At 41.0% G+C, this 26,760-nt stretch overlaps 1 protein-coding gene across 6 annotated transcripts in view; it reads right to left on the bottom strand.

Moving 5' to 3' along the window:
• Mhcl (Myosin heavy chain-like) overlaps nt 1–26,760 on the bottom strand; it is a 276,806-nt gene that overhangs the window by 40,689 nt on the left and 209,357 nt on the right. For all 6 annotated transcript variants that reach the window (XM_072301636.1, XM_019046689.2, XM_072301637.1 and 3 more), the window contains 3 exons: nt 23,144–23,272; nt 12,765–12,908; nt 4,401–4,490 (listed from right to left, as the gene is read on the bottom strand). In XM_072301636.1, coding sequence (XP_072157737.1) covers nt 4,401–4,490; nt 12,765–12,908; nt 23,144–23,272 — 363 coding nt within the window. The remainder of the gene's footprint in view (nt 1–4,400; nt 4,491–12,764; nt 12,909–23,143; nt 23,273–26,760) is intronic.

Below are 26,760 nucleotides of genomic sequence, written 5' to 3'. Positions count from 1 at the left end.
CAATTAACAGCTAGAAAACATCGGAAGGAATCTCACGCTTCACATTTGTCGAGCACTTTCTTTTGAGTTTAGAAAATGGATCCCTCATGGTTCGACTGGACACGAAACGTATTACAAAACTGATTTTTCACCCTTTTCCGGAATGCCTCTTTCGTAAGATCAACTACATCAAACGCAGCCTAATTTTTTTTCATGGTTTGTTTTTCATCATAAAAATACGAAAAAACACTCTGCCTCTATTTCTTCTGCACGTAGAAAAATTTTCCGTTGGATAATGGGAAATTCTAATCGATAAATTTCGGACGAAAATTTTCGTTGAGTCAACAGGAAAGCTCATTGTTTTAAACGGCATTTCTGTTCTTTCAAAGGGACGTCCGGTCATTTTGAAGAGATTGCCCCGATTGACTCAAAGAAAATTCTCGTCTGAGAATTATTAACTGCAGCATTTTTCTCAGAAGACGTGTATTCTTTTCTACCTTGGAGGAAATTCACAGACATTTCCTAGGCGTAACGTAGATTTCTTTTCTTACAATTGGAAAAAAAATGAGAGGAAATAAAATATCGTTAGATGCAGTTCCGCTGAGTCTGATAAACTTATAGTCCAGGGTATAATAAAGGACCTTAAGGGGCATATCGAGTAAAATTGACTGTGGATATACTGGTGGAAAAACGGATCTAAAAGGTCTTTTTTCTTGCACAACATACGAGTCTAAGCGTCATACTTATAATTGTTCTTCTATATAACTTTAAGACTTTCTTAACGGATGTAATTCTTATGACTTTAAAACCTTAATTGGACGTATTTCTGCCAAATAGAACTATGTGCATTAAGACATGGGCCCTAAGACTCATAAGAATATATGCATACCAGGGCTCACGTCATGATGCACATACTTCCGTTTGATAGAAATACGTCCAATCAATGAGGAACGACTGTGAATATGACCCTCTATATGCCCTAATATAAGCTTCCGTGTGTTTTTCCGTTGACAGAATTTGTTTTCTCAAAATGAAAATAACTATCCATGTCTGCTTTGAGGATTTTTTTTCTTCACTTTTTCCCCCTTTTTTTGTGGAAAAAAAAATTGCTGAGGGAAAAGTTAGCCATTTGTAGTGATCACGACGTCGAAACGAACAAGATTTCCTCTCTGATAACTTGTTTGGTCTGACCTCTTTCAGAAGCTCCCAAAAGGAGTCACATTTCACTCGATCGAAACCTTGGAGATATTCGTGCAGAAGAAGAGGACTTACATCTTATCGCATTACCATCTCGGTACGGTAGGTAAAAAACGGAGGTAGCACCCGAAATTATAAGAAGCGAGAGGACCCTTTTCTTTCCCGAGACGAGAAGCAGCGAGAGCGGGTCTTAAAAGCGACGATGGTCAAGAGCGATATGTTGTCGAATGACGGACGTTGACAGCCGACGCCATGGGACAGGGGGGGGGGAGGGGGGGCGGACGCGACGAGTGCGAGAGCAATTACTATAAATAACCTTTAGTCTTTAACTGCCCGCCATGCTTTCCAGAGCTAATTACGAATGCAACGGCGGCGCGGCATAGCGTCGCGACGCGTGCACGCGCGGAGCCCCCCCCCCCCCCCCCTCGCGGGTAGTTCGCCGCGCCCCCACCAAAATCTTAAAAAGAAAGAAGGGTTCATAAGGATCAAAATCGGGCAAATTCCGGAATCAGGGTGACAAAATTTCATCAAATGGACGTATTTCTGTTAAACGGGACCAAGCGCCAAATTGAGTTGCTATCGAGGATTTTAGAATCCCGGATAGCGCGTTCTGCAAACGGAACTAAGCGCCATGGAAAAGCATTGCGAGTATAGGACGGAACGAGCATCGCGTTCCGCAACACCCACCAATCCAAGCTCCCCTCTCCCTTCCTTCCCGATGGCGCTTGGTTCCGTTTCGTAGGAATACGTCCAAATGTAAAATCATGAAATTTCTCTCGAAATATCTCTGCTCCTGAATTAATTAATCAATTTTGAATCTTTGTAGACTAATAAGGCCCTTTCTTCTAGGACGGTCGTCAGTGGCGAGACGTAAATGATCGATTATCGATATTTTCCCATTTGAAGCTACGGTAAAGAATCGATCGGTTGAGTATACCCTGTTTAGCAATCCTCTTCCATAGGTTAAAATGGCAGATGAATAAATACATGGCAAAGCACGCCGCGGCACTGACGGTCATATGCAGGAAGCACACGAGTGCAGAGAGTCGTTCTGAGATCCTTCGAAGAAGGGCCTCTTTGTTCCACACCCAGTCTCGGAGGGGCAAAGCGAATGATCCCTCTTATCAGGTAATTACTAGGAAACGGCTTTGTCAGAGAATAAGTCTCATGATAACTGTTCTTTATCGGACTCGGGCTCGGGCAGGGAGCCAGCATTGGAAGAGCTTTATTGCTTCGTTGAAATGAACGATCCTGGGCTTGCGACCGTCCCATCTCGCCGTCTGGATTCAGCGACCAGAGATGATGTCACAGGTCAATTATTCAAAAGCTAACTATGAACGGGCTCTTTACTAGTCGCAAACTCTTGTTTCATGGGCCCGCGAGACAGGAAAGAATTTAAGCACCACATATCCAGGACATGGTTAGTAGAGCAACGTTCTTAACAGATTCAAGGACTGAAAAAGCTTTCTACGGAGGGTAAATTATTGATTCGCATTAGTAGCGTCGTTTGGCGGGGGCGGGGGCGGAGGGAAGGTGTCCGAATTTCAGGAGGCCTGGATAAAAAAACGAGAAAAATTGATCGCATTGCTGTAAACATAATTTTTGAACGTTCTTGTTACGTATTTTGATTATATTCTTTTCTGTACTTATATTTACTTATTTAACTCACGTTACTAGAATTAACGATTATCAAATTAACTTTACTTAAGTTAACGGCGTATGTCTTAATCAAGCTATTCATTTATTCATTTCTTTACTTATGGATCATGTTAGGGGTCATGTACGGTCACTTGCCCACCCAAGGTTTTGGTGAGATGGCGTAACTGACTCGCACTCTGTCGGAAAAAACCTTCAGAGAAACTGTCGGCATTATTCGCGAATGTCCGGTGATGGATCGTCACTCGAGTCAAAGGAACGACGGGAGGGATCCGGATTTACTTGATCCGTTGACGTGGTACGCGTCAAACTGTTGCCAACAGTCGAAAACGCCTTCAATTTCGCGGGATACCTCACCGCTCACACCAGAGTTAAAATATTTGTATCATCAATTGTCATACAGAATCCTCCACTTTTCAAACATTTATGATGTATGTTGTCTCGCGTTTCATTGCACTCCCCGATAAAACGTGAAGCTGCGAAACCATGAAAGGATATAAACGAAATCAAAATTTCGCGGTTTAACGGCAATATTTTCCTGACTTTTCCCCGCCTTTCAGGAAATTGTCACCGTGTAATATATAACGTTTATACGTATCTGAGATTCGACCGTGTTGAATGTAACTACTTTTCGGTGGATCTGCGCGGCTTTTGCACAATGCAGTCTGGGTCCGATCCACATACTTCAAAGTTTGACCATTAATGGATTATTTTGGAGAAATCGAGATTTTAGATTCTCCATCCATAATCAAGGAATGTTCGTTCTGAATATCAGCTTCTAACCCTTTAAAACAAAGTGAAAAGTACTGTTTCTCATTAACCATCGATATCGATGCATTGAAATCGGTTGCAAAATGAGGAAAAGGCTCTGGTTTCATTTTTTAGATTTTTGGAAGATGATTTTCGGCACGAACACTCCTAAATTATCAATATATGTAGAGACTGATATTTTGATTTTTTTCAACACAATCCACCTAATAGTTGGGATTTGAAATATATCGATCGTACCCACAATACATTGCGTAGACATTGTAGACTACGCTTAAACCATTATTTACCCGAGGGGCACTTGAAAAATCAGATCCTAATCCGTTTGCTACCGATTACGATCAACATTTAATCGTCTCCCTCACAAGAGAACAAAACTTAATTTCAATGTTGCCAAATCTCCACTACAAAATTGCATTAAAACTAAGAGAATCTTGAGCATTTCTAACTGAAAATTTCTCGGATTTTTCTTCTGATCTCATGCGAAAATCATACAAATTTTGGACAAAAATTGTTCAGGAACATTTCAGTAAAAAAATTAATTGTTTAAGCCTATTTTGCGATCTTGGAATTAAGTAACGTTCTTTCGTCCAGGAAACGACGATTTGATAAAATTTCATTGGTTTTATGGAGACCGACCAAGAAGCGAACAATAATCGATTATGACGATTGTTATGATTGGAAACAATCAATGGATTGGCTATGGTCTGCAGTTCCGTCATTATGCTGCTCGTTGTGGGAGCGGTCGCAACTCCGAAATTAGAAAGGTGATGGAATCGATTAATTAGTTTTCAACTGACCTTGGTTTCGAGTTTGTCCGTCTCATGCTTCAGTAGATTCCGCTCTTGCTCCAACTTATCGAGTTTGGCGCGTAGACTCTCCAACTCCTCCTGCAAACAAGGGAACGATGAAAAATTAGCACCAATTATTCACTGGCGGAGTATCGAGGAATTTGCAGTTTGGCAAATATTACAGCGCCAAGTTTTAATGAGCTCATGGAAGAGGTTACATATTGAACATTTTATAGTAGGTGTTTCTAAATACCTCTGGTGTCACAAATTCAGGTCCCCCCCCCCCCCCCCCCCCCCCCCCCACCCCCCCCCCCCCCGGTCACCTTGGCACCAGAAAAATAATTTGTAATATCTTAAAGTTTAGAGCGGACAGTTGTAAAAATATCATTATCTACTAAAAATCTTTAAAATAGAAGCAAACCTCTACAGCAGTAAAAGGAATTCTACAGTGCCCCAGCGAGTTTTAGAAAATTTATTCACCTTTTATAAAATTTTTCACTTTTCCTTATGAGACAAGGGTTACATGTGAATATGAAATAGTGTGTCATGGGCACGGGCCCCTCCAAGGCCCGGGCCCCAGTACTATGGACCCAGTATCCCCACCCTTGTGGCGGGCCTGCACAAATTTCAACACAAATATTTTAGGAATCAATTTTTGGGATCAAAGTAAAACTTTTCTTTCACACTTGGCAAAAATGAACCAGTGCGATTACAGTGTCTTCAAAATCGTGCAACTTCTCTTTATCTATTAAAAATACTTAATATATGTGTAGTATTGAGCTTTACACAATCATTTTCCTTCAAAATAAGTTTTCGGTGGGAAGTCAAAACATTTGCTATTCCAGGAAATTTTTTAGATAATTATGAGGAAGGAACATTTTTACAAGCAACACATCAATCGCGCGAGTTCGTTTTTTGCTAAATGCGATCCAATTATTGAAAATATCAAAAAAAAATGGGCCATATTACTATTTCTTAGTTTGTAACTAACAAATATCGTTGAAATGTAAAAATGAAGAGACCTCAACAACGCTAAGGAAAAACGCCATATGAACCTTCAGGCGCTGCCAAATTTCCTTTGATAAAACACAAATTTCCTGGTAAAATTATGAATATTTTCCTTCCCATTTTATAGGTAGTTTTGTTCGCAATTTCACCTAAAATTCCTAAAAATTTCAAGGGAAAACATTCATAACTTTTCTCATAAATATACGCTTTATCGTGGGAAATTTGGCAACTCTCGAATGTTCATACGGCGTTCTTCCTTAGAACGGCAGAACAGAACAAGACTTGTGAGCTCACACGGCTCACGGATACTACTGTTCGTGCTTCATGGATAGGCTTGAAGTATCATCAAAATTGAAGGCGAAATGAGACACCCGGTCTTCACTAATAGTGCGGAAAGGCGCAGAAAATGTTTTTCGCTCTTCATCTCTTGAAAACACATGATCGAAAATCGATATTTCTGATATGGCAGGAATGCTATAGCCACACTAGATCGGTCAGTGGAGACACTGAGCTTTCACGGTTGCATATATGCTAAAGTTCACGGTAGTTTCACGTCTGCGATGTCGGGTCAAGAGGGGGGGGGGGGGGTGGGGGTCTCGAGGCGATTGGAGCAGCGTGATCAATTGTAATATATCAGGCGCCTCGCATTATCGAGTCGGCGAAGTCGTGCATCGATCAAGTCAAATACTAGAGCGACAAATGGACGTATTGCTGTCAAACAGAACTATGTGCATTATGACGTGAGCCCTGTTACGCATGCATTCTTATGGGTCTCAGAGCTCATGTCATAATGCACATAGTTCCGTTTGACAGAAATGCGTCCGAATGGACCGAGTAGAGTCAACAATCTACCTACATTCCGATGTGACCCCTTGGTCACACCAAACAGCAGTACTGCCGTCCTGAGACACAACGCCGTATGAGCCTTCAGACGTTGCCAAATTTCATTTGATAAAATATGACTTTTCAGGGAAATCTATCAACATTTGCCCTCGAAATTTTCAAATAATTTTATTCCTGATTAGATCTACATTATCTCCAAATCAATGAAACCCTGGTAGAAATTGGCGATAGTAGCTGCGTTTTAAAATACCATAGGAATTCTTATAGCCGGCTAAAGAAGGCAATAGAAAATCATACAGCTGGCTGTAGAAAGCTGAGCAAATCATACAGCCGGGCTATACGAAGCGATAAAAAAGTATACAGCCGAGCTATAGTTCCACCGCCGGGCTTTACACTTTATCACCATCGGCTTTAAAAGGCTATAAGAAATTGTGTAGGAATTCGTGTGCTTTGGAAATCATTAAGTTCGATACGGAACCACCACAATATGTACAAAACACACATATATATATTATATTTTCCTTCAATACAATTTTTTTTAATCAATTAAAATGAAAATAATCCTTACAGGATGTGCAAACATTTCAAAATCATGAGTTGGAAAACGCTGACTCCGCGAGATTATATATTGGAGCCTAACACACAACGGAGCGGCGTGCTGCGAGCGATAAGCGCGCACTAGCGCCTACAAACCTAACAGGGATACTTCACGCATTGCTCAATGCGTGAAGTATCCCTGTTAGGTTTGTAGGCGCCAATGCGCGTTTCCACGGCGCTTGATGCAACTATTTCACATCAGAGGTATTGCACGGTATCATACGAAATTGAAGGCGCTCCAACATATTAGGAATGACAGGCATCCTTCGAAAGTACGGAACTTTCCGCCCAATATAAATCAAGATACTACGGCCCAAAAATAGAGCGGTAGTCGGTAGTCCAAAAACTCACTAAGTCCTAGCATCCGTAATTAGTAACATTTAGCATACACTTCATCGCCTGGCTGTTGCTTAATCGCCATCGGCTATAAAAGGCTATAAGAAATTGTGCAGCCGGTGATAGAAGCTATTGAAAATCTAACAGCCAGCTTTAGGTCTATGGTATTTTGGAACACAGATTCGACTGCAAATTTTTACCAGGGAAAACATTCGTGAAAAAAAAACATTCCGGAAAAATAAACATTATATCCTAGGAAATTTGGCAACTCTCGATAGTTCATACGGCGTTTTCACTTAGCAGGGCAGAGTAGAGACTCGTGTAGAAATGTGGTTGGGTTCCAGCTAATCGCTGGTCAAAACCAATGCTGCAAAGTTGCGTCATAATGAGCGGTGGCGAGGGATTTTCGCAGGGTTGGAGTAGAGTTTTCCTGTCGTGAAATTTCGCGAAAAAATCAAAACGTTCATCAAAAAGTTCAAGAGAAAAAAAAAAAAAAAATTAAGGAAGGAAGAAGCTCATCAACACCCGACGACCGAACTGGCCTCGCATAAGGCGATGGATAAAGCCGAGCCAATTTTTGCAACTTTCAAAAGTGTTTTTTTTTGGCAATTGACGGTTAAAAAATCTGAAAAATTGCAAGAGGCTCGTTTCAGTCATTGTTTTCGAAAAAAACTTAAAAAAAAAACGAGTTTCTCTGGCGCATTCTGCACAACGATGAAAATTTGAGGGTCTATGGATGTAATAATTATGAACAGGTGTTGAATAGCGGGGAATTTTATCAAAACAAGCCAATTCTTGGTGAATTTTTACACTTTTGTCCGAAATTTTGAAACATGTAAAATACTGGAGATAGGCCTACTTCATTTCTTGCCAATCGGAGATAATATATTTTAGAGACACCGCACTCTTACAATCAGAGTGATGTAATCATGTGCGGTTTGAGTTAAATTTGGAAGTTATAACACTATTTTTCGCCCAACGATGACTGATGTGTGTCATGAAAGTTGGTACTGCCATCTTTTGTTACAAGCTCAACACATTTCTCACCTCAAAAAACCCCTAAGTATATTTCAAGACGCGGGTTTCGGTACAAGTTCTACGCTTCGAAAGTAGGAATCTTTCTGGGAAAACTCAATATACAATGGAGAATTTGCAGTTGTCCTAAATTTTGTGAATTTCATCTTTAAAATGATACTGCTAGGAAAATAGTGTATGAGGATATCCTTGGTTTCTAAATTGAAACATTATTGGAAAAAATATGACAAAATAACCTAATCTGCCACAATACATGTGTATAAATGGAAAATTCCGCCAGATGCGACGTCATAAGGCGGCACATTTTCTCACCTTTAAATCTATTTGTCTCCAATTTCCCATGTCAGAAAAAAATTATGAAAAATACTGCGAACTCAGCTCATTAGGCACTCTCAAATGAAGCAATAAAATTTTTGTGTGCAAATTCTCCTACGGAGAGTCTTTGTTCTGATCCCAAAAATCGATTCCGCAAATATTTGCACTTAACTTTGAGACACTTCGCATAATATCTCCGCGGAATACATGCAAAAAAAAATTAGGTGCAGTCGTGAGAAGTCTTATGAGTATTTTGGTGCTCGTTTTGTGTGCTTCAGAAAAAAATTGACCGGGAGCAATTTACAAACACAGCGTTGTCCAGCAAAAAGTCAAAGAATGACGAAACACATGGAAATAAATCAGCTGACCGTGGAATATCGACTGAGGTCCTTTCGCATAGATGATTGCGCTGCCGTTCCAAGGTAAAACCGCGTATGTACATTGGAACTCCACGAGAGTTACGCGTTTTCGACTCCGCGAGAGGGGTGTCGCCGAGGTGTATCGTGGAATTTTATTACGAACACGACGAGGGAGGGCGAGAGCTATGTAATTCGTCGCCCGGGTGACAAAAGGGCATAACTCCACTTTGCAATAAACCCTGGCGTCCATACGCTTTAATGCTTATCCGGGCTCATCTCAGTGTGCAGTTAAGGGCTTTTGTCAGCCGCGCCACGAATTCATGGAGATAAAGTTGTGATTCGCGGTCTCGGTGGCGAGGCATGAGTGATGCATTATCGATATTTCCCCATTTGAAGCTGTTGTAAAGAATCGATTATTAAGGTATACCCTGTTTATCGATCCTTTTCCATAGGTTTAAATGGCGTATGAATCGAGATATCGCAAAGCACGCCACGACACCGCGCGGTCTCGGCTCCGATCGTGTTATCATGGGTAGGTCGTGTTCACGATCCCGTCCCGGTCGCAAGTCGCAAGTTCGTTCGCCCCGCGCTAAGTAAAAACGTCGTATCGGCATTCTAACGTTGCCAACTTTCCTCCATGAAAATGATCGTGGTAAAGGAGAATAGTTGGACTTCAGTATGCAATTGGACGTGTTTGCCCTAAAAGGAGCTACACTGAAAAAAAATTCTCGGTGTTTTTACCAAGGTCCGTTGGTACCTTTACCATCTCGCTTTTCTACCAATTATTGGTAATTTTACCAGGAAAGACTGATAAGCTTACCTAAAAACCGGTATCTTTACTGTTTTTTTCATGTAAGAATATCAATTTTATTGGTAATCAATTCCCGGTAACTTTGCCATTTTATCTCGGTAATTCTACCACAGTCGATAAAAAATATTGGCGTTTTTACCAAGGTCCAGTAAAATTACCGAGAAAGTGCAATAATTTTACCGAGATTTCTCGGTAAAATTACCAATTTCGTAAATTAGAATTTTACCAAGAAAAAACTGGGATCAAATAGAACCCTGAATTCTTGGTAATTTTATCCTTTTCTTAGTAAATACACCGATATTTTTTTTCAGTGATGTGCATACAGTTTGCGTGAGACGTAGTTCCTTTTGGCATAAATACATTCAATTCGGAACGAAAATCCATCGTTTCCCTCGGGAAAGAACGTTGACTACGTTTCAATTTTGCAAAATTTTCACTCGCAAATTTCATTTTTGCCGGGGGAACTTTGGGCGAAAATTACACTGATTTATCTTCTGATTGCATACAGAAATTAGGCAAATTTTGGACAGAAACTGCGCAAGTACATTCGTGTAAAAATCAGATTTGTTTGATTCAATTTTGCATCGTCAGAATGGAGTGTGTCGTTCTTCCGTTCGGGAAACGACGAATTTCTGGCTCATCCGTAACACTTATGTGGGTAGGGAAACTGATGATACATACGTTGTTTGTAAACTGAAAAAAAAGTTTAAGCTCCCTACTGCAAGATGTACCATTTGCTTTCAAAAACACAATGTGCTAAATTTAGAGCGCTTAGAATTTTTGATTATTCTTAACCCCTGATTTTTGAGGAAAGATACCCTGATGAAAACTCGAAGTTGTCTTCCATTTTCCCCCATAATATCATGAAGAACTTCACTTCCCTACGAAATAAAGAGAGAAACTAATCGATTTATCCAAAGTTTATTTAAATCTTGAGGGCACCGTGTAACACGGTACGGCTGACAAATTTTCAAAATAAAAGCGATGACCAAAGTGCGAAACCACTTGTGAACTTTGCGATGCTTCCAAATTCCGGCCCAAATTGTAATTTTTCAAAGAGTAACAAGTCAACTTAAAAGCTTAAAATTTGCACAGAATATTCTCCTGGCAGAGAAAATCGGAACAATTTTCGAGAAGTTACGCTGACTACTTTTCCAGAGACAAAAAGACGTACGACAGGAGGTCTACAACGTCACGAACGGAGATACGAGGTTTCGCACTTTGTCCCTAAGAACATCGATAATGAAATCGATAGGTATAGATATTTTTCCGATTTTTATCATATTAGGCATGCCTAATATGATAAAAATCGGAAAAATATCTCTATTTCTATCACATACCTTCGGCTAAATGCCAGGGTTGCCACAGAATTTAGAAAATGAAATTCCTTGACATTTCCCTGATTTCCCTGGCACATTGTGCTGAAATTCCCTAACAATTGAAGATGTGACGGATGGTTAAGAAGGTATGATTGAAAATAATTTTTAGGCAAAATCTCATGTTCAAAATCTCAAACCCATTCTAGAACGCAAATGAAGGTGATTTAACAAATTTTCCCTGACATTTCCCGGGTTTCCCTGACTTTCTTAAAATTCCCTGACATTACCCGGTTTTCCCTAACTGTGGTAACCCTGCAACGACAACCACTGAGGATATCAAGGTAATTCCGAATTTTATCGTGAGAAATTTGGCAACGTTCAATTGTCCATACGACGTTTTTTCCAAGCACGGCAGAGTGGCTGAAGCTCGGAATAATGCAGCCACCGATGGCACCGATGCGGTCAACATTCCGAGGATGCCCAGGATTTTTTCCCATACCCTCCTCCACCGTGAAATATCGTTCCTCTTCATTTGCCAATACCATGATAATCATTAGAATGAGCTCTCTCGTCCATCGAATCCTTAGACACCTTTGCATCATAAAGATTTACTAGCTTACGAAATATACAACACACGGTTGTGAAGCTTCGCCGCAGTAGCCAGACGTGCTTTGCGGTAAATGTATCGATTGATCTACCATTTAAACCTATGAAAAAGGATCGATAATTAGGATGTTTGCAGCGAACACCTTGATAATATACGGCAATTAAGCAATAAACATGCGGGCTCACTATTGAAATTGATAGATAAAGCGATAGACAAAGAAGACATAGGGAGGATCATAGCGATCCTTCCGGTTGAAGCGGATGGTTGTTGTCGACTAAGGGGGGAAATGATGGACTAACTTCAGGGTCTCTCATTGGCTAGTCTATCACTTACCTCCTTTGTCCATTGCAACCACCCGCTTCAACCAATAGGATCGCTTCTTTTCCTCCTTGTCTTCTTTGGCTATAGCTTTGTCTAAGAATTATCAGCCCGCTGAGGTATCCCAAGCTGCCGTGAATTTTCCAAAGTGCTTGCATACCACGTTGCATTTCCACCCCTAGTCCATAGCAACGACCCGTTTCAAGAAATAGTATCGCTTTACATGATCTCTGTCTCTTTGTCTATGGCTTTGTCTATCAATTTCAATAGTGAGCCCGCTGGTTTATTGCTTGAATTCCCCATGTCTTCTTTCTTTTCTGATTTCTGCATAGCACTTGATCGTTAGACGTTTCCCCCGATTCTTGTGAAAGAACAAGCCCGCATGGTGATAGTACACTGGCAAAAAAAAGTCGCTTGGATCCAGATTCCAGACTCTTAAAAACATTGACAAGAAAAAATACTCTTGATTCAATCGGATTTTTGCTTGGATCAAAAGGAAATCCGCTTAAATCAACAGCCTTGGCTCTTCGATTCCAGGAATAATCCAATCGAATCAAGAGTTTTTTTTTTTCTTGTCAATGTTATTAAGCGTCTAGACTCTAGATCCAAGCGACTTTTTTCCAGTGTATGGAAGATAACAGTGGCGTGGCGTGAATGATCGGTTATCGATATCTCGCCATTTGAAGCTATGGTAAAGAATCGATTACTAAGGTGTTCGCTGCGAACACCCTAATAATCGATCTTTTTTCATAGGTTTGAATGGCGTATCGATCGATATATCGCAAAGCACGCCACGCCACTGGAAGATAAGTATGATTTGCTCACCGTTTTGGACTTGAGTTCCTCCTCGGTGCGATGAACGTTGAGGAGCGGCGTGACCCTCACGAGCAGACGCCACCAGGCCCAGTCGCGGACTGACATGAACTTGCGCACATTCCGCTGGATGCAGCGCACCGCCAGATCCTCCACCTGCACAAAAAACCCGGAGAAAAAAGCTCATGAGTGAACATGCGATAAGATTACAGACGAGCACACTCGAGAATCCGAGGCGCCGCGACGCCGCGCCGCGACGCTGGCCGGGAAACGCCACGCGCGACGCCACGTCCATGACGCCCAATTCCGACACGTCACGCGCGACGAGATGCTTCCAAGAGCCGACAATGGAACAGCCTCACTCGAGAAGCGCGTTGCGCGTAAACCAGCATGGGAAATCAGTGCACTTGCGCCGTTTTCCAATTGGACTACATTAAACGATTGGACGTATTTCTACCAAATGGAACTGTGTGCATTAAGACATGAGCCCTGAGACCCATAAGAGTATGTGCATGACAAGGCTCACGTCATAATGCACATAGTTCCGTTTAGCAGAAATACGTCCAATTAGGAACTACAATTTCTGGATCATCCGTAAAAACACAATGTCAGGGTTGCCACAGAATTTGGAAAATGAAATTACTTGACATTTCCATGATTTCTCCGTCATGTTTTGGTGAAATTCCCTAACAATTGAGAATATGTCACATGCTTAAAAAGACATGATTTGAAATAGTTCTCGGTCGCAATTTGTTGTTCGAAACGTCAAACTCATTCTACAGAGGGAATGAAAGACTTGACAATTTTCCCCTGATATTTTCGTCATTTTCTATGAAATTTCCAGGTTTTCCCTGACTTTTTAAATTCTCTGACATTTTCCGGTTTTCCGTTATTCCCTGACTGTGGCAACTCTGACGTCCGTGCACAGGAGCCGAATTTCGTTGGTCCTTCCACCGTGTTTGAGTAAACTTAGGACGAGTCTCGACCGCACTTAGGTCCGGCTCAGCGCTTCTGATTGGCCGATGGTGCCGACTCATCGATGGATTAAGTTAATGGACACCTCTAAGTTAAAGAACCGACAAAATTCAGCCCCATGCAGGGAAATTAATGGTACATACTTCGTTTATAAACTGACAATGAGCCAGAAACTGTAGTTCCTAATTCTGCCGTGCTAAGGAAAAACGTCGTATGAACATTCGAGAGTTGCCAAATTTCCAAAGTTATGAATATTTTTCCTTGGAAATTTCAGGAACTTTAGGTGAAATTTCGACCAAAATTATCTAGATAATTGGACGAAAACCTTCATTTGTTTACTAGAAAATTCGTGTTTTATGGAAGGAAATTTGGCAATGCCTGAAGGTTCATACGGCGTTTTTCCTGAGCACGGCTGTATAGGGAAGTCGGGGCACGCCCCCAATGTAGCGCCTTCAACATCGTAGAAATACTTCAAACGTTACACCATTACACATACGCTTCGTCGTGCATATTGCCTATATTGCGCCTGCCCAAGCGTACACCCAGTTGGGAGCAGTAAACCATCGTCCACCCGCGATCCATGGATTGGGCGATCGGGCACAATCTGCGCACCTGCTCTTACTGCTCTATTGCCTAACATGAAATGAGGAGAGCCTATTATTTGGCGATGCCTGAGGGTTCACACGACTTTTTTCCTTAGCACGGCAAAATTGCACTGATTCGTCGCTTCCTGCAGGACGAAGGAATGTTACTCCATTTTGACTACATTTTGCGATAAAGGAGTCACAATAAGGCATCACATGAACTTTAGAATACTGACAAATATCTAGCAATAAAATACGATTTTTTTGGAAAACTTGAGAAAAATATCTTGACATTTTTAGGGAATTTTCACTGCAACTTTTTCTGATGCATCTAAATTTTAAAGTCAGTAGAGAACATATATAACTTTTCTAAACAGTGTTGTGCGGAGAAAAGCAGGCCTCGAACGTTCATACGGCAGACGGAATGACGAAAAGGAATCAGCGAGCAACGAAAAGAATTCACGGAAAAAACGTGATCGATCACAACAGTCTCTGCTAAAACCGTGCAAACTGTTTCGTTTTTTTCCATTTTTGGGAAAGATAAAACTGGTATTTCAGAAAAAGAAACAAGCTACAGCAAGGATTCAGAATTTGAAGCTCGACTCAGATTCTCTACGAGGATTTTCGCGGGGATCACGGTAACACCATCTGTTCATTACAAAAATTCTTTCGAAACTTAGAAAAGATACTTCCAAACTAGAGAAAGATCACAAAATTGAGACCATATAGAGAGTGTGCGTTACCGAGTGAATGGCAAAAATCATTGAACGGAGAAAAGGAAAGAAGATGGAAAGGAAACACACATAAATCTCGCTCCTTGAACTTAGAAAGAGCCAATGGACAATGCTGGAAAATAATGAATAGGTATCGTCAGCTGGAAGTTCACCTTCAATACGCAGTATAGGCAACAAAAATACCGGGGAGCGTGAATAGTTATCTATTCGAAAACCACACACAAACATCACCACGCTGTCACCTTTAATTGAACAGGAATGAAACCTTTTCAGTACCTTATTAACTACTCGGGGAAATATTGTTAACTCCGACGATTAAATAATGCAATATAGGTATAGGTAGAGAATACCTTATTCGTATAACTAAACTGTTAACTTAGTACGACACATAAGACAAATTTTCTGTTGTTTCTTCCTCCGGATAAAGATTCTGTTCAAACCTCATGTGTATGGGCAAGCTGTGTTAAAAATGGAGTTGAGTTGACCTACATAGACTGGAGCGATCAGTGAAAATATGTATCGATGAAATCGGAATCTCAGATGGAACCGCGGAAGAAATGGCAGCGCTGTTTTTTAATTTGAATAATTTGCATACCGAATGTGTGAGGAAGTGGAAAGTCCTGTGATCAAGGATATTTATTGAAGCAAAGTCAGTGTCCGTGACAAATTCGCGCCGAAAACAAGCCATTAATAATGACCGATAATTTAAGGTTAGAAATTTGGGAGGTAAAAGATTCAACCTCGTGAAAGGTACCTGATTTCATAGCTTTATGATGTAAACGAATTCGGAGAAAGTGAATTCCGACCTTCCTTTCATCGTGGGGGTAAAGTAACTACTGGTAAAAACTGATGTATAATTTGTTACACGCGTAATAAAGCGAAGAGGAGCACTTGTTCACATAGGGAACCTCTGCTGAGACGCAAGATTAGCAATAAAATCAGCAGGTGATAATCCTCAAGGTCTGGTATTCATCTCCTCCCACAGTCCCACCCAGCGAGCTGAATATGGAAATGAATAGAGAAAGCTACAGACACAGAATAAAAAGAGGTAAAAATGGTGCAATCCTATTGGTTGAGGTAGGTTGAATGTTGGCAAGGCCAGATCTGTCACCCCTGCCAAAATGTAAGGATGCACCGATGTATCAAATTTTTTTGTGTACATGCCGGCCGGCCCATTCCTTTTTTCTTTTCCAAATTTTGTTTTCAATTTTTTGACGGTTTTTTATATCTTTAAAGGAGAAAAACTCATTAGTTTTCAGAGGGACCTCTTTGATATCTAGACAAGAAGGTATACTACGGGTCAAGTAATGATCCGTGTCTCTTAAGCAATGAGTCGGGAGGTTTCGAGGAAGTTTGCTTCGAGATGAGCATATTCCAGGAAAGTTGGGCCGTTTTGACATCACTCCTTTAAAGCGATGGATCAAAACGTGTTCCAGCCCATCATACCTTTAGGTAGGTATTCAATTTTTTAGTGTGAAAAATTTTGGGGTGTTCAACATATTGCACAGGCATCAAGAGGAAATTGGACCGTTTTGATATCGCTTACTTTTAAATGATGAAAGCGGAACTGCCATAATTTGCTTGGGATGTCTCATTTCATTTCATTTTTTTTTTTTTTTTTAATTTATCAATTGATTTATTTCTATTTTAATAGGTACCTAGTCATTTTTTTTTTTTTTTTAATTGGGCTGGAATTTTGTACAAAAATGTAATTTTTGTGTTTTTGGGAATTTTCAGCTTATTTGCAAGAATCTAGCATTAAAAAACGATTCTGTGACCAGCGCAACTGACTAATTCGAAACTGTAAATTCTAGTTCAAATTAGAAACAACGTATGTACCATTATTTTTCCTACGCACGCAAGTATTTTTACGCATGAGCCAGAAATTGTAATTCCCGATTTTAAGACGCAGTCTAAATAATCCGTATTCCTTTTCAAGAAAATCCATACGTTCCTCATACTTTCTTACAGAATTTTAAAATCCATGCTTCTCGCGTAGCGAATCAATACTTTCCCCTTACAGTTGACACCAGGTCTCACTCAGCGTGTTTCTCGCGGTCACACACATCTTCGCGGTTGATCGTCCGTTCTTGTGACAAGTGGAGCTGTTACAGCCCATTGTCCTCATCCGACCCAGGAGCCGGCACGCCGCCGCGCCGCGGCGCGGCGAGCCGGTAATCGAAGGTCGAAGTCGGGGACAAAAGCTGCCCGGACTTTCTCCGGCTGAAATCGGCGGCTTAAACCGACGCCACGGCCGCGCCCCGACGCCCGCTTAAAAACACACGGCTCGTTCCAGACCCCAGACCCCAGCCCCGGGTTTCGGCCCCGAGTAGCTTATTTACGCACCTCACGCTGCGTTTAGCTAGCGTTGCTACATCGTGCCAAAAAAACTGACTTTCATGGGTCCGAAGCAGCGGCGTGGTGTGCTTTTCGATATTCTGTCGAAGGCAAACAGTCAAATCAGGCATTTTGTCAAATGCCTAGGCAAATAGTCAAATATTCTTACTTAGATTGGAATTTTTATTTTTTACCCTGATTTGCGAGAAAATGATTCGTTGCTCCTGTAAGAAAGAATTCTCTGTAAAAATATGCAGCATACAATAGTATTTTAAATGATTTTCAAATCCTGAATGTACATTTCTCATGAAATTTTCAGCACGTCATAAAACATAGAATTTCAAAGATTTTAACACTTAAATGTACTAAAGGCGAGTAAAAAGGAAGGAACAAGGAGAGTTTGCGGATTTGGAGAGTTATTCTTTCCAAAATATTGAAAACCCGTCAACTCCTCGCCATGAATCAACAGGATTCCGTAAACTGTCAAAATATGACAATTTGCCTAGGCATTTGACAAAATGTCTGAGTGGACTAATTACCTTTGACATATTGATTGATCTGCCATTTGAACCTGACGATCAAAGTTTTTTTTTTTTTTTTTTTTTTTTTTCTCCCCCGCTGGTTTTATGGCATCGTGTCTAGCACCTTCAGCCGACTTTAGACTATGTTTATTGTCAGAGGGACATCGTGTACATGTTGTAGACATCGAGGGATTAAGGCACATCCATGCTCCAGGCTTTTCAAATTTTCAGGGATTAAGGCCATAGTAGTATCTGTTTCAGCAGATCTACTCGTCAGTTCCGTGAAAATTAGTCACCACCACCGGGATTCGAGCCCGGGACCTATTGACCTAGAGTCAGACGCGCCCCTTTCTTCTTGGAAGGTCACAAATGAAGAAGTTACTGAAGCAGACTTCATCTGATCCGGTACGGCTTCTGCGCATGCTCCCGGTTGACTCATTTTCGCAAGACGGCGCGGCGCGCGGCGACTCGAAAGCTGCGGTCGCCGCTGTCCCCAAAGCTGGAGGCTGAGCCGCGAAAGCGCGCCGCGTGGAGCGGGTAAACCGCAGATAATGCACCTGTTTTCGAGCACCGGGCGCGGGCGCCGCCGCCGAGAAATCCCAAGTTCAGGGGCACCACACCGGCCCGCGGAGTCTGAGTCACCGCTCTTGTGACCTTTTTCCAGTTCGGGCCCGGCCCCGATTCCCTCGAGAAAATATCGCGCCATCGACGGCAAGATTGTGACCAACGACAGTTCCGCTCACGGAAAGCCAGTCTGACAAAATTTCATCAAATTTAAATGGGGTTGCCATAGCATTTAGAGGATGAAATTTCCTAGCATTTCCCTGATTTCCCTGACACATTTTGGTGAAATTATCTAACAATTGAAGATATGTCAGATGCTGAAAACGACATAATTAGAGATAGTTCTCGGGCAAAGTTGTCGTTCGAAACGTTAAACTTTCCTTGGAAAGCAAACAAAAGTGGCTCAAGGATTTTTCCCGGACATTTTCGTCATTTTCCCTGATATTTCCAGGTTTTCACTGACTTATATAAGTTCCCTGACATTTCCCGGTTTTCTCGGTAATCCCTGACTATGGCAACCTTGTTTGAAACTCTGAACATTTCTGGGAGTGGCGTGGCATGCTTTGCGATACATCGATTGAACTGTCATTGAAACCTACAGAAAAGGATCGATAGACAGGATATTCCCAACGAACGCCTTAATAGTCGATTCTTTACCACAACTTCAAAGGAGGAAATATTGATGATCGATCATTCAAGCCTTGCCACTGATTTGTGGTTAATGCCGAAAGGACTCTGAGCAAAAGAATTCGCCGCACAAAACGATAGGGTGCGTCTCCTAAAATTTAGTTTGGGATTTTCTGGATATTTCAAATGCAATTCTGGCGCGAAAAAATTGACGTTTGTTTGATTTTACAAACCTACGCATTCAATGAATTTAATTCCATGTTTCACATTCGTGTGCTAACCTGCACTTTGTAGTTGAGAAATGCTTTACGCACTTGGAAGTTTTAGATCCATGACAGATTTTTCTGCCCCCCCCCCCCCTTTCTCTCTCTGTAGTAAAGTATGTAGTACTCTCTCTACTGACAGTAGACACTCTAAAAACTTTGAAAGTTCAAAAATCGAGCTTTGTCGAGAAAGAGCATAAGTGGAAGTCAGACACGTAAAAGTTTGAACAGTACAAGAAATTGCAAAACTTGAAAGTTTTTTTACTTTTCGACAGCTCCTTCTGTTTTAGGCGAAGCCTCGGCAATCGAATAGGATCGACAGGAAAACAAACAAGCAGGAAGCTCCAACGCATTGGCGTCGGAGAGCGGCTCTGGGGGCAGTAGTTGTAGTCAAGAATGAGGGCCTAGACACATTTTGTCATTGATGTACAATCCGACAACTGTCGATTCATGTTTTGTAACTTAGCAGATTTACGTAGCCGGTGTATAAATGTGTATTGGGCTTTGATATGGCGAATACATGGCATTATCACTTGTTGTATACTTTTAATTTTGAAAGCTCTTTGGAGGTCCGCTTCCTAAAAAATCTCTGGTTGATAAGTCGTTTAGCGAGGCTGCAAAAAATTTGCATTTTTATATCTGAAAGTGTAGGTATTGGTTTTTTGTATAATTGTTTTTTTGGATTGCTGGAAAAGTAACGCATACTTCTATAATTTAGGACTGAGTCAGGGAAATATAAGGTTCGTTAAATAGTAAATATTCCTAGTACCGTGTGACACTATTGTTAACGAAAAGTTTTTGCAACTTGTCAAAGAGGTTGTTGAATGATCTTCGAATAACTTTTAATGAGCTAGAGGTAATGGTTCTATCTGCAGCTCGTGGACTTCTGTACGATATTGTCCAGAATCATCTAAATTTTCAAAAAGTGTCCGCTTGTTCGATACCCAATTTGCTCATTCATGCATACAAGGAGAAGCGCATGAAAGCTTTAGCAGACATTTTGGAGATGAATCAAGAATTAGATGAAGAATTTATGACTTAAATCACGGCATCTTAATCACGGGATGACCTTAATTACGGCAACTATTTATTGTCCATGAGATGCAGATGGTTCCATTTCCCTAGCTCATCAAAAGGTATTCGAAGATCAATTTCATCAGCCACCCGTACGAACCACGTTTCTAGTGACCCGTACTTGCTTCGCACGTATGAAACATACAATCAGAGAAAACAGAATTCATCTTACAATAATCAATAATCAGTAGGACATGAATCGTTGCGATGTATAATACGACATTATAATGCGGCATTACTATTGTAATTCATTTTAATGGATTAGGGGCATTATAAATCATTATTGCCACGTCGGAATGAAATGTTGTAGACTGAATTGAAAAGCATGTTGGCAAAATTTATTATAAAAATAGTATAACATGTAGGTACATAACATAAAGGTAATACAAATTAAATGATTAGAGCGTGTATATTTCATTACATTATAGGTATATTACAATCATTATAGGTATATTACAATCATTTTTGTCATTTAAAGGGGAAAGGGTCCAGAATGAGGGAGAAGGAAAAGTTGAAATAATTTTACTGGAAGGAGGGATAAATGAGGTACTCACCGAATTTATTCGTACAGAACATTCAAAAATCCCGTGAAAAAACAGCTCACAAATAAAAGCAAATTGCCATAGAAACTTCTTCACGAAATCACACACACAACGAAGAACGAGGCGCTACAGACGAGTCCGTCCAGGACAAGTTAAAAAATTCCCATGAGCCGAGTGCCGTAGGTTAAGGGCCCGTTCGCCAAAACTAATCGGAACTGTATGAATGAATTGCTCCTTTTAAAAATCAAAACAATATCGAATTACGATATATTACACAGTTAAGATAGGGCTATGTCCTGTCGTAAGCGGCGACATACAGTCGATATCATTTCAATAATCGCCCCAATGGCCACGATAGTTGTTAGACGTTTACGGTTTCCCTGGTAACCTTTGTTTGCTATCAGCTGATATCAAGTAATATGACTAGGAAGCTCCAACCCAGTGGTTAAAGCTTCCTTAACCGCGAAAACTTTAAAATTCAAATTTTCAAATTTTGAACGTAAAGTACATTTTTTCCATCACGAGATAAAAGCACAAACAAGTTTTGAATTGTTGACTGTATCACCATGATTCCAAAAATACAATACACAACATAGCATTGACTAACAATAAAACAGTATGCAATAAAATAAAGTCATGACAAGGAACATAGCCGAAAATGGCGCCGATTCCCATCAACCAACGCGCGGTCTCTACAATGTAACATGCTGCATTGATACTCCCCAGCTGGGACCGTCCGGAATAGCAGCTCTAGTGCAAGCACCAGAGCCGCTAATAAAGAAACGGCTGCATGTGTTTTATTTGCGCTTCTCGGGCAATATTTGAGCTTCCATTTGCACTTGCTGTTAAGTTATGGAAATGGCTCAGACGTCTTCACGCGGAACCGAGGTACACACACTTTAGCCTTTAAAACAACGAATAGGCAATATATTTTTATTGGATCAGCGTTCCGTGTCCTTACAAATAAGGCTTCATTTGTTTCTCTTTCCTCCCGAGAGACGCGAACATCACCAAATTAAACAGAACCTCCTTAAAGCCAACTTGGAGAGTTAGCAAACCGGAAATGTAAGACGCAGGGGGCGGAGGCAATCGAGGAATGAACCGATTGAAACGATAAGAATTAAGCTTTCAAAATAGCATTCACCATCAAGCTACCATGATTTACATTGAGATTTTAATCATGATCATTATCACAATGATTTATTTTAATAGTCCAGGATTAAGTTGCAAGTGAGAAATTGACGCCTGAAAGAATATTCGATTCAATAGTTTCAAGTTTCCACTCACGAAAAAACCAAGATCTAAATTTGTCAATGAAGCCGTTAGAAACCAACGCACTAGTTCGAAAAAGTTCTAAGTTTCAAAAGAAAAATGTCCTTCCTGATTTGATATATGGTACGTACAAAATGTTTTAGAAAAATTTTTCTCCCTGAAAAATTCATTTCTTGCACAGTACACAGAAATTATTCTTAAGCATGACCAGTTTAGCTGAAATTGCTTTAAATATTTGGCAGGTTGAAGTTTACTTATGAGCAAAGTATGCTTTCGTCCAACTTATGAGTTTAATTTGGAGATTCTTTAGGTGTCCACCGGGTTTTCAACTTCAAAATCATAATGCGAAAACAGCAGATGCCGCAAGTTTGAATAATCACATCAAACACAGTGCGGTACGCGCGGGGCTGGCGCGCACGGCGCGGAACGTATAGTAGCGCCTTACAAGACCACAGGATACTTCATGCATTGCGCGTACAGCACGGTGCGCGCGACGCATAGTATAGCGCCTTACAAGTCTGCAGGATACTTCAAGCATTGCACGTATACCACAAAGCGCGCTCAAGTCCTTGAAAATTCGTATTTTCTTGGTGTTGAGCCTACCCCGGTGTTCACAATTACTGAACAGAGCACACTGCGAGCTTGCAATCCTAGGATTACAAGATTGTAGAGATTTTGCAATCCTGTACGTTTTCTGGTGAAAATATAATTAATTTTCGGTGGAGTTTGTATAGGAGTAGGAGAGTGTGTGCTATGATGGTGCATTGTTGCATTTCTCACTTTGGCTATTGGTCTACTCAAGGTATAGTTCACACACAAATTGTTGAAAAATGTCTACCCTAAATGCTGAACAAATTCATGCAGAAATTATAAGGTTGAAAGTAGGAATGATCCTTACCTTCAATTTCGCGAGTTTTTTCCTGGCCAAATAACCGCGACAATGGCTTTGGAGTTTGATTATCCGGTCGGTTAGTTTGGCGTCTCTTTGGAGCTCCAACTGGGCCAGAACTCCAGACCGGAAGAATATCTGAAACATACAAAATTACACTTCGTAAGTTTTAAATAAACACCGGACGAGGATTAGACAGGATGCACAAACGCCCGTGAGGCGACAAAATTGTAAATTACACGGATTTTGGACTTAGAATAACACCGAACTCGGGTGTCTAAGTATAAGCACTAAATTGACACAGACAACAGAGTAAAGAAAACTGATAACGCGAGGAAAATATTCTTCCGCACAGAGAAACAGGTGATACGACGCGAAACCTTTAAATAATTTCATCTCCTAAAAAAGTGCAAAAAAAGAGAAAAAAACAACCAACAGATAAAACCCTTGTGGCCACGGCAATAATTTTACACCACATGATGCATAACTTGATTGACACAGCTTTGTTTGACGGTATTTAAATGAATACGGTGAGAAACTGTCGAGAAAATGATTATCTTTACGTGATTTCAACTTTTTTCTTTCTTTTTCTTCTGGAGACAGTAATGGAGGATCCGAAACATAATTGAACGACGTTTATTAGAATCAGCTTGACCCTGTTCCACGTTGCCAAATTCCCTCTCATGCTTTATTTTTGTAACAACAAACGAGACGAAATGGCTTAATGATACTCTCTGTCAATTTTCCTAAGATTTTCTCTTGCTGAATTTTAACTCAGAATAATGTGTAGCTTCCAGTTAAAAAAAAAAAAGAACCTGAGGAAACCAGGCAACGTCAGACTGATGGAAAGTATGTCGATGAAAGAAATTTCGATCGATTTGTGTCGATCGAAAGAGTGTCGATCGAATCCATGCCGATTGAATTGTGTTTTCGTTTTTTGATCGACTTGTGTCGACGATTCTTGTACCCGCCGGACTAACCGGCTGTAATTGGGTGGATTCTGGTCTAATTCGTCCAATTCTGACGGCTCGCAGGCTGGTGTGTGAACGAATGATACTTGAATAATAGTTACGAAAACTATATACATTACAACTATGTAGAGCTATTCAGTATTCATGCGTTGGAGTCAGGTTTATGATTTTCAGGAATTTGAAAGCATTTTTCTTTATCGTTAACTTTTGGTTGTTACCAAATAAATTAAGGCGACGTTCCGTCTGAGCTCGGCACTCTCTTGAGGCAAAAATATCAGGATCTCATAATCAAAAGAATTTCGTCACTTCATGTTTGGATATAGAAAAACTGCCAAGCTTAGGAGAGGCGATCACTTAGTTAGAAAAGGAAAGAAAAGAAGAGTGTAGACGGTAGAGGAAAACTCCTTCAAATGTTCGGGTAGGCAAAAAAGCGCACATTAACATACGAATAGTTATCTTCTCCGTGTAAAGAGTCAATTAATTATCGGCATTTCAATCACAGAATTATGGAGGCCGTCCGTGCGAATCAGAAACATTCTACGATTTCCGACCCTTCTCTCTTCAGCGAGAGGGGGATGAAAAACTTATTCTCGTTTTTGTCTTTTCTCCTTAATTTTTGAAATTTTGAAACCTTCGTGCGCTTAGCCTTAGGTTAAGTCGAGATTTTCCATCCGGTCACCCCTTCAACGGAGTCATGCGAACTGATTATTGAAATCGATAGACAAAACTATAGACAAAGAAGACATAGGGAAGCGATCCTATTGGTTGAAGTGAGTGCGGTTCCTACAGACTAAGCGAGAAAATGATGGACTAACTAGTTTCAGAATATTGAGTAAATATCACGGGATTTATTGACCCATTGGACGTATTTAGCATATGCTAAAGTATTTACGTTGTACGCAAACCCTACGTACATAGGTCCTTAAACATAAATACGTACAATTCTTGCAAGTTGGCGAAACTTGTTAATCCCCATTTAAAGCCACAATACGTAATCGTTTCTAGTTAGGGCAGCCCGCCTCGACTTATATCGATTGTATCGCAAACATTTGAATGGGCGAAACCTTACTGTGCCAACTTGGGAGAATCGTCCCTACATCAGCGAGAGGGAAAACGTTCGAGCACGTCCGAACGCGCCATTCGAAAGCCGATCGTTTACGTTGCGAGCGTCAACTTTACCATCCTAAAGAAAAACAACGAAAGAGTATTTCAGTGTTGTCAGATCGCTACTGCCCCCTCCTCCGCCTTAAGGTGATTATAATTTCAGCTAACTGTCATTTTTTTCAAATTTTCAGATCGCACTTCTGTTGTCATGAGACTAGAGAATTCGTGTACCAAATTTGACAAAGGAATTCAACGTATTAATCACTGGTAAAAAAAACCTCTTGGACCAATGCCGCGGTGCATTGACTTAAGAGTGCAGTTTCTTGTCGCCGGATTTAAGAGTCTTGAACTCTTGTTTCAAGCGGATTTTGCACTCATTCAATTCAAGTTCAATTCAGTTTCTTGTCGCCGGATTTAAGAGTCTGGACTCTTGTTTCAAGCGGATTTTGCACTCATTCAATTCAAAATCCGCTTGAAACAAGAGTCCAGACTCTTAAATCCGGCGACAAGAAACTGCACTCTTGAACCAAGAGGTTTTTTTAACAGTGAAAGGCAGGATTTTCCAGTGGAAAATTATCGCATTCGAGTTCAGTTTAGAAATCAGTATCGAATGCTATATTTTTCCTCTAAAAAAAACCCTGCCTCTATTATGTTGAATTTTTTTGTCAAATTTGGTATATGGCTTTTTTAGTCTCGTGACAACAGAGGTGCGCTCTCAAAATTCGAAAAAAATGACAAGTAGCCAAAATTATAGAAGGAATCGATGCGATATCGCACGTCGCTCTGACACAAAATATTGCGTCCATCGAATCACCTTAACACACTTCGGCTGATTCACATCATCCGATATGCGGTATCTTTTTGCGATGTTTTGATTTATAAATAAACGCCTTTATGCTAAAGCGCAAAGGGTTTGCGTAAGACATAGTTACTTTTGGCGTAGATACTCTCAAATAATAAAAAAACTGGGAAATTTAGCGGAGAACCTAAAATTCATATGAAAAATTGGCAAGGTTGGAAGGCTCATACGGCGTTTTTCCTGACGACAAGATGGAGCGGCGTTGCTGGGCTCAACTCACACACGTACCTCATCTCGTGCGGGCTATTCAGACTCCCCGAGCATGGACTCCTAGTAACTTGATTCAGTGTCCGACTCTACTTTGGAAAAAACCACTTTACTCCCGTGGTAATCTTACGGGAAATTCGTTGTTTTTGCTCGAGATCCGGTCGGGCGGGATTCGGGGATAGCCGGTCACGACTCTGCCCGCGGAGGTTGCGCTCGTGCGTCGCCCGCCGCAGCGAAGGCGTCGCCCGCGGCGTCGCGGCGCACCCACCGGGGACCAGGGGGGGGGGATAGGAATGGGGGGAGGAAGGGTCGCGAGATTCGCGATGAAACGGAAATTCGCACGCTCATCCCGCCAGCGTTGCGTCTCGTATCATCCGTAGATGAAACGCGGGTATTCTCCAATGGAGAATTTGCGGGTGTCTTAAATTTTTCGAGTTTCATCTTTAAAATGATACTACTAGGAAAACTAAGTGCGAGGATATCCT

The sequence above is a fragment of the Bemisia tabaci genome, chromosome 6, assembly GCF_918797505.1.
Source record: "Bemisia tabaci chromosome 6, PGI_BMITA_v3".
NCBI classification, from domain to species: domain Eukaryota; kingdom Metazoa; phylum Arthropoda; class Insecta; order Hemiptera; family Aleyrodidae; genus Bemisia; species Bemisia tabaci.
Note: the sequence above shows the minus strand (reverse complement) of the source record. Positions and strands in the feature narration are given on the sequence as shown.